General features: G+C 44.6%; 1 protein-coding gene across 1 annotated transcript in view; it reads left to right on the top strand.

The window, feature by feature from the left end:
* The first annotated feature begins 2,143 nt into the window (after positions 1-2,143).
* Positions 2,144-15,003, top strand: part of CPAMD8 (C3 and PZP like alpha-2-macroglobulin domain containing 8) — a 63,013-nt gene continuing 50,153 nt past the window's right edge. The window contains exons 1-13 of the mRNA XM_058821078.1: positions 2,144-2,366; positions 5,114-5,265; positions 6,365-6,387; positions 7,245-7,410; positions 7,523-7,575; positions 8,578-8,595; positions 9,587-9,641; positions 9,786-9,899; positions 10,816-10,900; positions 11,167-11,275; positions 13,268-13,495; positions 13,629-13,799; positions 14,153-14,281. Coding sequence (XP_058677061.1) covers positions 2,272-2,366; positions 5,114-5,265; positions 6,365-6,387; positions 7,245-7,410; positions 7,523-7,575; positions 8,578-8,595; positions 9,587-9,641; positions 9,786-9,899; positions 10,816-10,900; positions 11,167-11,275; positions 13,268-13,495; positions 13,629-13,799; positions 14,153-14,281 — 1,398 coding nt within the window. The 5' untranslated portion in view covers positions 2,144-2,271. The remainder of the gene's footprint in view (positions 2,367-5,113; positions 5,266-6,364; positions 6,388-7,244; positions 7,411-7,522; positions 7,576-8,577; positions 8,596-9,586; positions 9,642-9,785; positions 9,900-10,815; positions 10,901-11,166; positions 11,276-13,267; positions 13,496-13,628; positions 13,800-14,152; positions 14,282-15,003) is intronic.

Consider the following 15,003-nt stretch of genomic DNA (forward strand, 5'->3'; position numbering starts at 1 on the left):
TAAACGAAATAAAAATCTGAGCTATGCGCAGAGCAAGCGGGTGGGTGAATATGGCCCATAGATGTGACTGATGAATAGTTTTTATACATGAGCAGTTCTTACAGAACTTCCTTTTAACTCCTAACCATTACCAGATGTGGGTTGCAGGCGGCTGCTGGAATTCCAACACCTGTTGCATCACACTGAATGGGATTCATTTTGGCAAGCACAGAAAATTCCATTTCAGAAAGTAAATAGTTTGAAATTATATCTAAAGCCTCCTCTTTTTTTTTTTTATTCCAGCCTTATTTACAGGATTGCACATACCTTCATAATTAGAAGATGGTTTGGAGTCTTCAGAGGCTGTAATTGCCTGAGATTTCTTGTAGTCAGTAAATATCAAATGGAAAATCTTCAAATTAGGAGAAATCTCTCCTTTAAAAGAATGTGCAATTCAGAAGGGCTGTATTCCACATAAGGGTGATTTCTCTCTGTGCTTTTTGAGATGTAGAAATACACATTTGTGTGTTGCTCTGAAGGTGATGGAGCTCCATTTTAGAACTGCACTTTGCTGCCTGCATCAATCCATTGCTGAATCCTGTTGCTTATTCAAAGTCCTTACCCAGAGATTTTTCAAAGCTCTTCCTGTGGCTGGCAGGATGGGTGTTTAGTGGCATTTTGTGGGTTTTTTTGGTACATTCCCCATAGATCTCATGTACAAGTCTGTAATGAGCCATTTATGGTTTGCTGTAGAAAGATATGGATTGAGTGTAGAGGTAATTCATGAATTAATATTTTTGAAAGCATGGTGCTGTTTCAGCCCAAGCATACCTGATCTGTGCCATGCCATGGGAACAGCAAAGGTGCTTCATTTTCATTTTGCCTCCTTTAATCTTTAAAGAAAGGATCCCAACATCCCCTGAAGTGTCCCCCTGAGGAGAGGCTGGCTCAGTAAGGCTGCTCTGCAGACAGAGAAACACTGGGGCAGGCAGGGTTCTGGGTTTGTAGCTCAGAACAGGAAGAAACTGGAAAACAATTTGGAATTACCAGATATTTTTCTTCGCTTGTTTCAGTTTGTCTCAAAAAAAATTCCCCAAACAAACAAAACCTAAACAATTCCACTTTAATGTACTTTCTAATAAATTCCTTCTCTTAGTTCCTAGCTCATTATTTCCTTGGGAAGTGACCCCTGTCCTTCTAGAGTCCCATCTTGTCTCATTTGTCAAAAAGGGTTTGTTCTTTTTCTAGGTTTGTTCTGCCTCTCCACAAAAATGAGACCGTGCTGGTCTAGGATAGATTCAAGTAGAAAAATGTAGCCACATCTCACAGTGTTAGCCATTATTCAAGATAATCTGAATTTGTCTAAAAGCTGTTGAGTTCGTGACTTTACTTTTAAGAGAAGACATCAAAATGAGCATCAGTTTCACACGAGATAAAAATCTAAGCACTCTTTGTGTGTGTAAGCCAGGTGGAGAAATATGATTCAAACTACATTGAGGGTTTCCATTTATTACTGGGGCAAGAATTCCCCTCTGAAGCCCTGATGTGCCTGGGATTTCTCCAGCAGGGACCAGAGGAATCATTCCTGGATATCTCTGTGTAGAGGAGATGGCATTTGTTCTGTCACCGAGGCTCTCTGCTGTCGCCCTGGGTTTGCTTTTCCCGGTTTGTGCGAGCTCTGCCCTTGGGCTGGCTCACCGAGGGCTCCTTCTCCTGTCCCAACCCCAATCCCCGGGACAGAGGGATGGAGAGGGGCAGATTCGGGCCTAGGGAGCGAGGAGGACGGACGAGCATCAATCAGTCCGTGCTGGAATTTGGGTGGCAAAGCAGCTCCGGGGCAGAACTCCACGGAGTCCTGAGCGCACAGGGACCGGACCGTGCCCCGGCCCTGCTCCCTTCGGCTTTCTCAGCTCCCATCTGTGTAGCTCGGGAAAGGCGAGGAGCCGAGCAGCGCTGCCGGGGCTGGGCAGAGCCGTGCGGGGCGGGCGGCGCTGCGGGCCGGGCTCGGCGCACCTGGGCCGGGCGGGGCGCGGCCGCCTCCCCTCGCCCCCTCCCCGGCGGCGCTGTCAGGAGCGGGCGGGGGAGCCGCAGACAAAGAGCCGGGGCCGGAGCCGAGCGGGCACCGGGGCCAGGAGGGGGCGGCCCGGGGGCGGGGACGCGGCGGGGGCGGCGGCCAGAGGCACCGGGGAGCGGAGCCCGGGCGCGGGGCGGCGGAGCCTCGGGCTGCGCTCGCCGCGAACAAAAGGCTCCAGCTGCCCGCGCACGGCGCCGTGGCCCGGGCTCCGCGGCACCATGTCCGGCTGCGAGCCCCGCCGAGCCCCGGCACTGCTGCTGCTTGTCCTGCTCGCTCTCTGCAGCCTGAGCGCTGCCCAGCCCCGCCAGCGCCAGTAAGTACCGGGGACTCTGCGGGAGCATCCCCGGGCTGGGTGGCGGGGGAGAAGCGGCTGTGCCCGGTCACGACCGCGGAACGAAGCCCGTGGAGCGGCCGGAGGGGCCTCGGATGGAGCTCGGCGCTGCCCGGCGGTCCCTCGCTGTGCCTGGCGGTCCCTGGCTCTGCCGGGTGGCCCCTCGCTGTCCCCGGCTCTTCCCCGGTCTCCCCGGCTCTGCCCGGTTCTTCCCCGCTGTCCCCGGTGGTCCCCAGCTCTGCCCAGCTCTCCCCCGGTGTCCCCGGCTCTTCCCCGGTGCGCCCGACTCTGCCCGACTCTTCCCCGCTGTCCCCGGCGGTCCCCGGCTCTGCCCCACGGTCCCCGGCTGTCCCTCGTTGTCCCCGGCTGTCCCCGGTGTCCGGAGCGCGGGCCGAGCGAACCGGGAGGAGGAGGGAGCTCCCGTGCGATACCTGCCCGCAGCTGCTCCGGGAGCGGAGCTTTTATCTGCCGGCAGTTATTTAAGGAATCCGCCTGCTGCGGTGCTGGGGGTGGTTGAAGGTAGCGCTGGGCGCTCCCGAGCAGCGTGTGAAGATTTTTGTGTTTTTTTTTTTTGTGGGAAAGATCAGCCGGGGAGAAAGTCAGAGAAGTTTCCCCGCACTCTTAGGAACTGAATCCGCAGCTCTTTTCCAGCGTGTTTGCGTTAATTCTGATTCAGGTTTGCTTTGTTCTTTATACCTGCCTTATTATAGCCCGACAGCATCGTGAACAGCTGCATTAACTGAGTGCCGTGGAGAACTTATTCTCACTTGCTTACTAGAAAATATTTCACGTCCTGCCAAGTTTTGGTGTAACCTGACAGAGGTGTTAGTTAAAAGTGCTTAAAGGATCTGTCCAGTCCCTGTCAAGTTAACTCTTTGGTTGCCAAATCCAATATTTAATTTTCAAATGCCACTTATTAAGTGATTTAAGTGGTTGTATCAAGGGACTGATACTTCAGAAGGAGTTTCAGCAATTGGGAACAATGTGAGTACATGTGCTTCACATATGGCACTGCAGTGCTGGGCTCTTGACAGTTTAAATCTGATCATTTCATCCTGAATGCAACTGGTACTCTTTCTCCCTCTGCAGCTAGATCAGCTATCTCTCTTACCCAGCATTTCAGGCTCAGTAGTAACTTTTTATTGTTATTTATTGCCATTCTGATGAATTTTCAAACCTGGCAACCATAAGGTTTTGAATGTGCGAGTACCCCGTGCAATTTAACTCAAATGCCACAGAGTTCTGAACTTCCTTTGGGGGTAATGGGATCTCCATGGCAATGAGGCCTGCTGAGAGAGGAACATGGGCTTGGAATTTGATAAAAGATTACTTGGGGGCTGTAAAACACCATCATCCTCATCCCAAAGTGATAATTAATCATGAGCTAAAGCGACCTGGCTCGTGGGACTGCAGAAAGGCACGGGCTGAGAAATTTGGCTTGAAAAGGCATCTGAGGAATTGCCTCTTGTTTTAAAAAAAAATCCTTTTGGGTAGGGAAAAAACCCCAGAAAGGTGTGTCATGAAGAGAATATAAATGTGTTGCTTCCAGCCCAGTGCATCAAAGGGCTCAGAGCCTGCAATGCTTTTAGCTGACAAGTTCATGGCACGGTGCCATCCAGAGAGGAGTGGTGCAGATTCCATTCAGAAACTCTCACATTGCAGCATCGATGGGAGGTCGTTTTGGGTGGCTTTAAAGCCTCCTAAAATAATGCCTTTTGTAAGCTTGCAGGATCTAATTGTTTGAGCAAGAATGTGGTGGCAGAGCTGGGAATTCGAGCTCAGTTTTGGAGCTGCAGTTTCTGGGCTGCTTCTGTAGAAACTGCAAGCTCAGGTGTGTTAATGCCTCGGGCCTGACATTTAGAAAGCTCCAAAAATCTGAGTCCCTTCACTTCTCCTATGTGAAGCTGAACTATGAAAATGGAGCCATGTGGTTGAGTTAAAAATATTAAAATTGTTTAAAAGAAAGCCTTGGTTATGAAGCTCTGGGAAGTTCAGGTACCTCCTTATTCCTTCATGAACTTTAACTCTTTTATGGTTGTACATTTAGTTTGTTACGTATAGTAGATAAATGAATGGGGTTTCATTAATTTATTCACTTGAATATCCATTTATTTGCTTTAATGAGAATTTATTATTATAGATGCAATAAACATGGATATATTACTGGTTTTATTTAAATCCTAAGGATATGCAAGCCACTTGTAGCCACTTAGGCTCTGTTTGTTCATTTATGCAATTAGATACATTGTAGATAAATGAATGGGTTTTTATTAATTTATTCACTTGAATATGAATTTATTCACTTGAATATGAATTTAGTATTATAGATGCAATAAGCATGGATATATTACTGCTTTCATTTAAATCCTAAGGATTTGCAAGCCATTTGTAGCCACTTAGGCTCTGTTAATTTATACAATTAGATACAGGCTTAGATAATTATACATTAAATTATATTTATACATTAGGTACCGGCTTAGATAATAATACATTAAATTGTCTTATAATTTAATTAATTAGATTCATTAGATAGAGGCTTAGATAATTATACATTAAATTATATTTATACATTAGATACAGGCTTAGACTGCTGGTGACAACAAATGTGGCCCTACAGGAGGAAATACACGACAGAGTTCTTTTCCTTTTGCTACACAAGAAGTGCCTCACAAATGGAGCCATTCCTTGTGGCTGTGTCTTGACTGACCACTTCCAATTGTGCTCCTCAGGGGTTATTTGATTGCAGCACCTTCTGTTTTCCGCTCTGGGGTGGAGGAAGCCATAAGTGTGACCATCTTCAACTCTGCCAAGGAGACCACGGTGCAGATCCAGCTGGTGGTCAAGGGAGAGACGGTGTCACGGAGCCATGGGACGGTCTTGGGTGAGCTCTGAGCTCTGATGGATGAGCTGAGGTGCTGGGGGAGCACCTTGGTATCTCCTAAAGAATTGCTTTAGGTGATAACGGCATCAAACAAATGGATTTGCTGCTGCTGCGCTTCTCTGTGTTAATGTGGTTTTGATCTCAGACACTTTGATAACTTTGGGACATCAAGACATCCAGAGACCCAGTATAACTGATATTCTAGAGTTTTATAGTGATTACACTTCCTTTTATGCCTGAATATTTATCAGTGAGTTTTTATAAGTTTAATTTTGAGAAAAATAAAAAATCTACATCATCATCATCAATTTCTTCTCTCCAAAATGAGCGCTGGGAACACAATCTCCCCATCTTTAGGACTGAGGTGGTAATGTTTGTATAGCTGGATAAATCTTTAAAATCCAAGCCAGATACCTCTGTCCTGTGAGTAAAATCAATGTGATCTGATGATATCCAGCTTAACGCTGAGCGACTTTACAGTGGTGAAAGTGAATTGCAGCAGCCCTGTGGTGCCACTGTCACTAGTGGTGGAAGCTGCAGTGTAGTCGAGGCAATCAGGCTCTTTAACCCTCATGTTTAAACCCTTCTGTGTGTTAAAACTGGGAGTTTTATGAAAGCCATTCCATTTCTTGGAACAGATTTTCTCTGGTTGTGTCCTCCCCTTGGGGATTTGAGAGTGGCTGACAATTGCAAAGCAATTCAAAGGGGGTGATGCTGACACATGTGGGCAGCAAATGCTCCAGAGAACTCCTAGGTATGGCTGGGTCCATCAATCCAAACAGATCCCATGAGTGTTTGTTTTGAGAATTGTTTAAGTCCCAAAAGAGGCCAGGTCCTTTTTAGAGCAAAACACTTCAACAGAGCACTTTGCAATTTAACTTGGGCAAAAGTTGTAAATAAATGTGGACCAGGTTTATTTTGAAGAGCTCTTCTGGGTCTGACTTTACCCTGCAGACAGTGCAGGAAAATTATTTCGGGTAAAATCACAACTGCAGAGAGCAGCTCTGTGGTGTGAGGTCTTCCTTCACTCAACTGCAAATATCTTAAATCTTAATGCCTTACCTTGAGAATAACTCTTGCTTTCTCTCTCATATTTTAGATAAAGGAACAATTAAGCTGAAGGTGAGTATCAATAATTTTAATGTTTTTGGTGAGCATATAAGAGACTTCCTCAGCCACATCAAGCATTGATCTCTGGCACAAATAAATGCCACTTTGTGGGGCACACACTGAGTAGGACACTGCCTTCAGCAGAGGAAAAATGCAGAGTGAAAACAACAAAGCTCAACCCATCACAGCCCACTTTTACACCACTACAGAAAATCAGTGGCTTCTGTGTTGGGGTTATTTTATAAGAATGGCAGTACAGAATTCTGTGTGGGGTTATGACTTCAAATGTTGGCAAAAGGGAGCTGGACTAGAAGAACAAGCCCTTAAAAGTGTTTTCGTTTGGTAAAGTTTCCTAACTTAGGACTTATTTTGGGCTTGTCATCTTTGGGACATTAAAGGAAGGTGGTGGAACAAAATATTCAATTATGTGCATCAGGAATGGTATCAGGTTTTTTATTTTGTCACTTTTATTCTGAAGTAATTTTAAAGTACTTGTTTTTCTGAGCAGCTGGTTGAACATGTACATGCATGGACTTTTTGGTGTTGCTCATTGGGGTTTTTCCCTCTGTTGGGTTGGTTTCCCCACATAACACACCTGTACTGGGAGCTGCATGTGTGGATCATGGATCAACCATCACTCTGCTTGAGTGATAAAGGGCAGAAGAGAATTTCCTGCCATGTTTCAGCATGAATTTACCTCCTTTGAGGTTTATATATTGTAGAAAACCTAGTATGTCCTTAATTTTCCTTTCACTACTAACACAGATTGACACCAAAAGGCAGCAGGTGCCTCTTCTCGCTCACTTCCATGTCAATGATATTCTCAGAGATTTTTCTGTGTGTTCCTCACCTCCTGGTGTGGTGTTCAGGTGCCTCCAGGGCTCCGTGGACAAGCTCACCTGAAGGTTTGGGGCAACAGGCACCTGGCAGAGGAAGGGCACATCTTCCACAACTACACCACAGTCACCATCGACAGCAAGGGCTCCTCAGTGTTCATCCAGACCGACAAACCTGTCTATAAACCCAAGCAGAAAGGTAAAATCATCCTGGATAACTTGCCAGATGCTTTCAAGGGGGGTTTTAGGATGAGCTCATTTGTTCAGACTAAGCTCTGATGACTGATAATTTCCCTCTTTGCCTTTTTCAGTGTTGATAAATCTCTTCATGGTGACTTCTGACCTGAGGCCAGTCAATGACAGGGTAAAGAAATCTGATTTTTTTTACACTGTGCCATATGATGGAATACTTGGTAGCCTACATTTTATTCAAATATGTGAACATTTGAGAATTATATAAAATAGAATTATTTTTTATTATATATAATAAATAAAAATATTATATATTAAGTATATAATAATATATTATCATATATTATATATTTAATATATAATATAGATAATATATATAATAATACAATAATAAAAATAATAAAATATATAATAATGTATTTATATTATAAATATATAAATAATAGATATTATATTATTATAAATAGATATATATTGTATAATATATATAATATAAATATATGTAAAAATAAATATAGAATAAAAATATATTCTATAACAATTATATATATTATATTAATATTATAAAAATAAAAAGTATATGTATAATATTAATATATTAATATATAATGTATATTATTATATAATATATAAAAGGTTCTTTTTAGACCAAAACAGTTCAGCAGGCACAGGCTGCCCTGTGCTGGAAGCTCAGCCTTGTGGATGCTCACCAATATGCTTATAAAGAAACAGAGTTGGATTTTTAAGCTGTTTGGGCATAGCTTGTGACAGCTTGTTTTATTTCTAATTTTTATTTGCAATTTGTAATTTATTTGTAAATTGTAATTTTTACAATTTGTAATTTGAGCGTTTTTCCCTTGGTCATGCTCCCGTTGGAGGTGAATACAAACTTCTGGAGTGCCTATTTGGAGGCAAATAGGAGGCAGCTCTGCCAGACCAGAGACAAGAATTTTTTAGAGATTTTCACATTATTTAGATGGTGCACAGATATGTAAATTGTCACTTTTCCAGATAGATCTCTGAATTAAATGTGTGTTTCTCAGGCTGCTCTTAACAAAGATGTTCAAACTCTGTCGCTTTGGGTCTCACACTTTGCTGATGTTGACTCAACACTCCATCACAAAAAGCAGAGATGTTGTTTCATAAAGCCTTTTATTTTGCTTTTTTCTTTCAGATTGAAGCTTATGTGGTGGTGAGTATCTGTGTGCCCTTCTAGCACCTGTCCTGTGTAGCATTTAAAGGAACAAATTTCTGCTTTTCCTGTCCATTATTGCCATTCCCACCCCTAACCAATGAAATTCTCTATCCCTGTGTCTCTATCTGATCTCTGTGCCTTTGATTTTTTGCCATCACCAGCAAATATCCTGGTTTTCTGCTTCACTTTCATAAGTTAATTCCCATTTTTCAGCCTGAGAAGAACTGGCTTGGTTTACTGGGATTTCTAATTGTGACAGCCCCATTTCTCCTCCCTTCTTTTCACTCCAATCCTTGCACCCAAACATGGATAGTGGAGAGTAGAAATTCATGGAAATTCATGGAAAGGAAAGGTTCTCCTGTCCTTTTCCTTATGAGGGGAATGAGAGGTTCCCTCTGTGCTTAAGGGTTTTTTTGGGGGTGTTTTTTGGGTGCTGTTTTGGGGTGGTTTTTTTTGTTTTGTTTTTTTGGTGATTTTTTGTCTTGTTGGTTGGTTTTTGGTTTTTTGTGGGTTTTTGTAGATTTTTTGTTGTTGTTTTGGTTTGGGGTTTTTTTTGTTGTTGTTTTTAATGTGTTTTCCTGTCAGAAAGCAAGAGGATTCACTCTTGTTGAAGATTTAATGCTGACAAAAACGGCAGGATTTGTTTCACCTGAGTTTTTTCATGCAAAATTTGTCTTTCTGCTTGTACAGCTCCCTTTAGGAATGAGGTCAGTTCACCCCATCCAGGGGTGGTGTTTTAAGGCAGGGGAAAGATCTACTTGGCATTTACTTGTGTGCATTGCTTACAGGAGCAGAGCTCTTAAACAACTCCAGAAAGCAAATACCCCTGCTGTAAGGTGTTTTTGGGACATTTTTGACAGGTTTTGGTTACATTTGAGCTGTCAGTGAGGTGTGTGTATTATAAAAGGAAGTTCTTTGTTGCAAACTGAGTTAAATTGAGTTAAATTCATGAGTGATGCTCATTTCTCACCCCTAAACCTCCCTGCAGGATCCCCGGGGGTCTCGGATGATAGAATGGAATAACCTGAAGCCATTTTGTTGTGGTAAATTCCAGATTATTTTTTTTTTTTCCCCTCTGTGTGCTGTGATTTGCCTTTGCTTCTGCTTCCACTGAGTGGTGTTCAGTGAGGCTTGGCAGGGGCTGGAGAGTGACAGAGCTCAGAGAATGATGTTTTCTTTTTTTTCAGGCATTGTCAATATGACTTTTCCCCTGTCTGATCAGCCAGTGTTTGGGGAATGGCTCATCTTTGCTGAGATGCAGGGGCACACCTACAACAAATCCTTTGAGGTGCAGAAATATGGTGAGTTTACTCTAACCCAGGTGCATTTGGAAGAACAGAACACTGAGAAATGCTTTCATTTGAGATTTAAAATGCCATGAGGAGAAATTCCTTCTAGCCATGTATTTCAGGGATGTTAATTGGGAGCTTTGCTGAGGTTACCTTGCCAAGGTGATTTTGGTTTGTTGCTGTTTTGATTGTCCTGTTTTGAACAGACAGGTGTCTGTTAAGGAAGGCAGGAGCCTCCCCTGAAATGGAAAATGCAAACCCCTTCCTTCTGAATTATTATAATTATGAAATTAAAAGGCTTTCAGGCAAAGATATGGGAATAGGAATAACAGGATAAATAAAAATACAAATGCAATGGCACAAAAAAAAGAAAACAGACCACTGCCAGAGTCAGAGCAGTCCCTGCCCCCTGTGTGTCAGGGTGGTGTCCCAGCCCCATCCCATGGGGGCTCAGCCCTCCTGCAGTGCCAGCTGTGGCTCTGCTGCAGCAGGGTGGAGTTTTCCTCTGAAGATCCAGTGGAAAAGGCAACTGCTTCTCTGGGAATGCAGTGGAAAGGCTGTGCTGGTGTCCCAAACCTCAGATTGTGCCCAGGTAGGAATGCTTGGCTCCTCCCCTGGGCGGATGCTGGGATTGGATCAGCCCTGCAGGGACACTCAGTGGCCATGGACAGCAGAGATCTCCTGGAGGGAGGGTTGGCTGTGGGAGAGATAAAGAAAAAACTGCCCCATCAACAGCAGAGAACTGCCCCAGCTCTGACAGATGGGAACAGAACACACAGCCCCATTTCCATCCTAATTTATGGACCCTCTGCTGGGTGTTACCCTGATAAATCAGAACCAGCTCCTGTCAGAGCTCTGGGGACTTTTTCTATAAGCTGGGCAATGAGATCTGCTTGGAAAGGTTCTGCTTTATTTCTTTTCCTTGCAGTGTTGCCAAAGTTTGAGCTGCTGATCGATCCCCCGCGCTACATCCGGGACCTTTCCCTGTGTGAGAAAGGAACTGTCCATGCCAGGTAGGAACATTCCCAAACCAGGTTTCACTGCTGTGGGTTGTAGTGCAGGCACTGGAGCTTGGATCCCACCTGCTTTTCAGATGATTTCTAATCATCATCATCAGCTTTCTGATGTAAGAGTCTTCAAAAACATGGTAAAAATAACAATCTGGAAAACTTCCTGTGGTAATGTTTTCTAGATGTGCAGGTGACATGATAATTGTCTTTATACAACTGGAAGAACAGAAACCAGCTGGAAGTTATTAACCATCTCCTTTGCATTTCAGATACACATTTGGCAAACCAGTGACAGGGAAGTTAATTGTCAATATGACAATAAATGGTGTTGGCTACTACAGACATGAAGTGGGACACCCTGTCCTCAAGACCACTCAGGTGAGGGAGACCATGGAGTCACCTGTGATAAAATGTCTGATCTGTCTTCTTACACATTTATCCCACAGCTCTGTTTTGTTGCTGATGGGAGATCAGAAAAAGGAGTAAATATAACTGAGGCCATTGCTTATTTTTATATTATATATTTATTATTCTTGATATTAGGAAGAAACTGTTTTCCCAGAGGGTGCTGGGCACTGCCCAGGCTGCCCAGGGAATGGTGCCAAGGCTGCCAGAGCTCCAGGAACTTTTGGGGTGCTCAGGGTGGGGTTGTTGGGGTGGCTGTGCAGGGACAGGGGCTGCACTGATCATCCCTGAGGGTCCCTCCCAGCTCAGGATATTCTGGAATTTGGTGAGATGGGAATTTGTGGGTATAATTTTAATCTGTTTTAAGATTATGGGGCTGAGGAGAGCAGGAGCCTGAGGTGACAGAGTTAGTGCAGACCATGGCTAAGGGAGGAAAATGAAGCACCCTTCCCCTTTCCTTTTCCCCTTCCTTTTTGTCATGGACATATTTTATGAAAAATCCTTTCATAAAAGAAAGAAGCTGAGAGGCCTCAGAAATGAAATGTAAACAATAATTATCTGCTGCTGTGGAATGCAACAGGTGCATCTTTGGTCTCGTGTGGTTGTTTTTAATTAATGGCCAATCGAAGTCTGGCTGTGTCGGACTCTCTGGTCAGTCATAAGATTTTATTATCATTCCATTCCTTGCTAGCCCTCTGATGAAATCCTTTCTTCTAGTCTTTTAGTATAGTTTATAATTTTCTTTTAATATAATATATATCATAAAATAATAAATCATCCTTCTGAAACATGGAGTAAAGATTCTTATCTCTTCCCTCGTCCTGGGACCCCTGTGAACATTGCTACAATTGGTGACCCCGAGTGAGGAACATTCCCACACCTTTTCCCCTCCCCTTTTCCTTTTCCCCTCCCCTTTTCCTTTTCCCCTCCCCTTTTCCTTTTCCCCTCCCCTTTTCCTTTTCCCCTCCCCTTTTCCTTTTCCCCTCCCCTTTTCCTTTTCCCCTCCCCTTTTCCTTTTCCCCTCCCCTTTTCCTTTTCCCCTCCCCTTTTCCTTTTCCCCTCCCCTTTTCCTTTTCCCCTCCCCTTTTCCTTTTCCCCTCCCCTTTTCCTTTTCCCCTCCCCTTTTCCTTTTCCCCTCCCCTTTTCCTTTTCCCCTCCCCTTTTCCTTTTCCCCTCCCCTTTTCCTTTTCCCCTCCCCTTTTCCTTTTCCCCTCCCCTTTTCCTTTTCCCCTCCCCTTTTCCTTTTCCCCTCCCCTTTTCCTTTTCCCCTCCCCTTTTCCTTTTCCCCTCCCCTTTTCCTTTTCCCCTCCCCTTTTCCTTTTCCCCTCCCCTTTTCCTTTTCCCCTCCCCTTTTCCTTTTCCCCTCCCCTTTTCCTTTTCCCCTCCCCTTTTCCTTTTCCCCTCCCCTTTTCCTTTTCCCCTCCCCTTTTCCTTTTCCCCTCCCCTTTTCCTTTTCCCCTCCCCTTTTCCTTTTCCCCTCCCCTTTTCCTTTTCCCCTCCCCTTTTCCTTTTCCCCTCCCCTTTTCCTTTTCCCCTCCCCTTTTCCTTTTCCCCTCCCCTTTTCCTTTTCCCCTCCCCTTTTCCTTTTCCCCTCCCCTTTTCCTTTTCCCCTCCCCTTTTCCTTTTCCCCTCCCCTTTTCCTTTTCCCCTCCCCTTTTCCTTTTCCCCTCCCCTTTTCCTTTTCCCCTCCCCTTTTCCTTTTCCCCTCCCCTTTTCCTTTTCCCCTCCCCTTTTCCTTTTCCCCTCCCCTTTTCCTTTTCCCCTCCCCTTTTCCTTTTCCCCTCCCCTTTTCCTTTTCCCCTCCCCTTTTCCTTTTCCCCTCCCCTTTTCCTTTTCCCCTTTCCCTTTCCATCCCAACCCCTCCAAACCCCTGCTGCACACCCCCCCCACTGTGTGCCTGTGCTTTAGCTGTGTTTGCCGTGCCCTGTGTGGTGTCCAACCCCATCCCCTGTGTGCCCGCCCCAGATCGATGGCTCGGCCCAGTTCGAGGTGTGTGTCAGGGACATGATGCCAGCCGATGTCCCCGAGCACTTCCGAGGCACTGTCAACATCTGGGCCACAGTGATCAGCTCTGATGGCAGCAAGCAGGTGACCTTTGATGACTCCACACCTGTCCAGAAGCAGCTGATTGACATCAAATACTCCAAGGACACCAGGAAACAGTTCAAGCCTGGGCTGCCTTACAAAGGCAAGGTGAGATTAGGAATAATCCTATTTTTCATAGTTTTGTGCACTAATATGGCTGATTTAAGTTGACTCCAGTAGTTTTCCCCACCTGGAATTGCTGATTTAAAGCTAATTGTTCTATAAATGCCCCACTGTGCAGGTAGAGGTCACCTACCCCGATGGAAGCCCAGCTGACAGAGTCACCATCCGAATTAAAGCTGAGCTCACACCAAAGGACAACGTTTACACAAGTGAACTGGTCTCAAGGAATGGCCTGGTGGAGTTTGAGATCCCCTCCATCCCCACAGCTGCCCAATATGTCTGGCTGGAGGTGGGTAAAAGCTCCTTATGGGATTAGCAGGCTTTAATGGAACTAATCTTGTCAAACCTGCACTTTATAAACCAGTGCTGCAAACAGGAAATCGGTGCCTTTTTAGCTCCAGCTTCTGGATTTCAACACAGCAAACACTGGTTTGTTTCCTGCTGCCAAGAGAACTGATGTTGGTAACCACCATGAAAAGATGCTCCTCCAAATGCACCTTAACATGGTGGTAGGGGGCAAAATTTGGGGAGCGAAGATGTCAAGTGTTGAAAGGTATAAAATGGGAGAGGAGAGATTAAAAAAGAACAAAATGAGCTTTCTATTCATAGCATTGATGTAAGTTTTTTTCCATTTTTTTAAAGACCAAAGTGACAGCAATTGATGGGAAACCCTCTGGGGATCAATATTTGCCCAACTATTTGTCCATCAGCAGCTGGTACTCACCCAGCAAGTGCCACATCCAGCTTCAGGCACCAGATAAACCTTTCCAGGTATGTTGGCTGCACCTTCCAGCATGGAAATTAAATTAAATCCACTGCATTGCTTGGCTTAAAGCACTTTGTTCTAATTAAATATTTCTGGACATTCCTGATTCTGGGATCCTGAACTGTTTCCACTACAAAGGATGGAGGAGCTTCACTGGAGCCACCAAATAATTGTTGAATGTGGGCTCCACAAGGTTCTAAACAAAATTCTCTAGGTGCTCTGTGCACCAATCCACAAATCCAACCCTTTCTGTGCAGACAGAATGGGTGTAGGCATGGAAAACTTGATAATTTCACATTTGAATGTGTGTTCTGTGCCTCCAGTAATGCTCAGACACGGATTGCTTGCTGAAAATGACTGGGAGTGAGGTTAGTGGGAGTGGCTGAATTGCTAAGGACCAAAATTAAGGCTGTGTAGTCTCACTGGAACTTCCAGCTTAAATCTCAGCTGGATCTGTTCAATCCTCCAATTATTGAGCTCTGAACAGGATTGCCTTGTTTTCTTTGGTAGATTCTGTAGGAGCCTCTCTAAAAATGTAATCCTGCCCTATAAAAGCTGATGTGATTCCTCTCCTAGAGAAAAAAATCTGATTTAATAATGACTTCTGTTGCATAATTTTTCTGAGAGCTGTTCAGGGTTTCTTCTTACCCAAGAAAGTATTCTGAAGGTCTGCATAGTGCTCAGTGGGGGGGAAAAAAAATGGGTTTTGGCCATAAACACACTGAGA

The sequence above is a fragment of the Ammospiza caudacuta genome, chromosome 28 (assembly GCF_027887145.1).
Source record: "Ammospiza caudacuta isolate bAmmCau1 chromosome 28, bAmmCau1.pri, whole genome shotgun sequence".
In the NCBI taxonomy this organism is placed as follows: Eukaryota; Metazoa; Chordata; class Aves; order Passeriformes; family Passerellidae; genus Ammospiza; species Ammospiza caudacuta.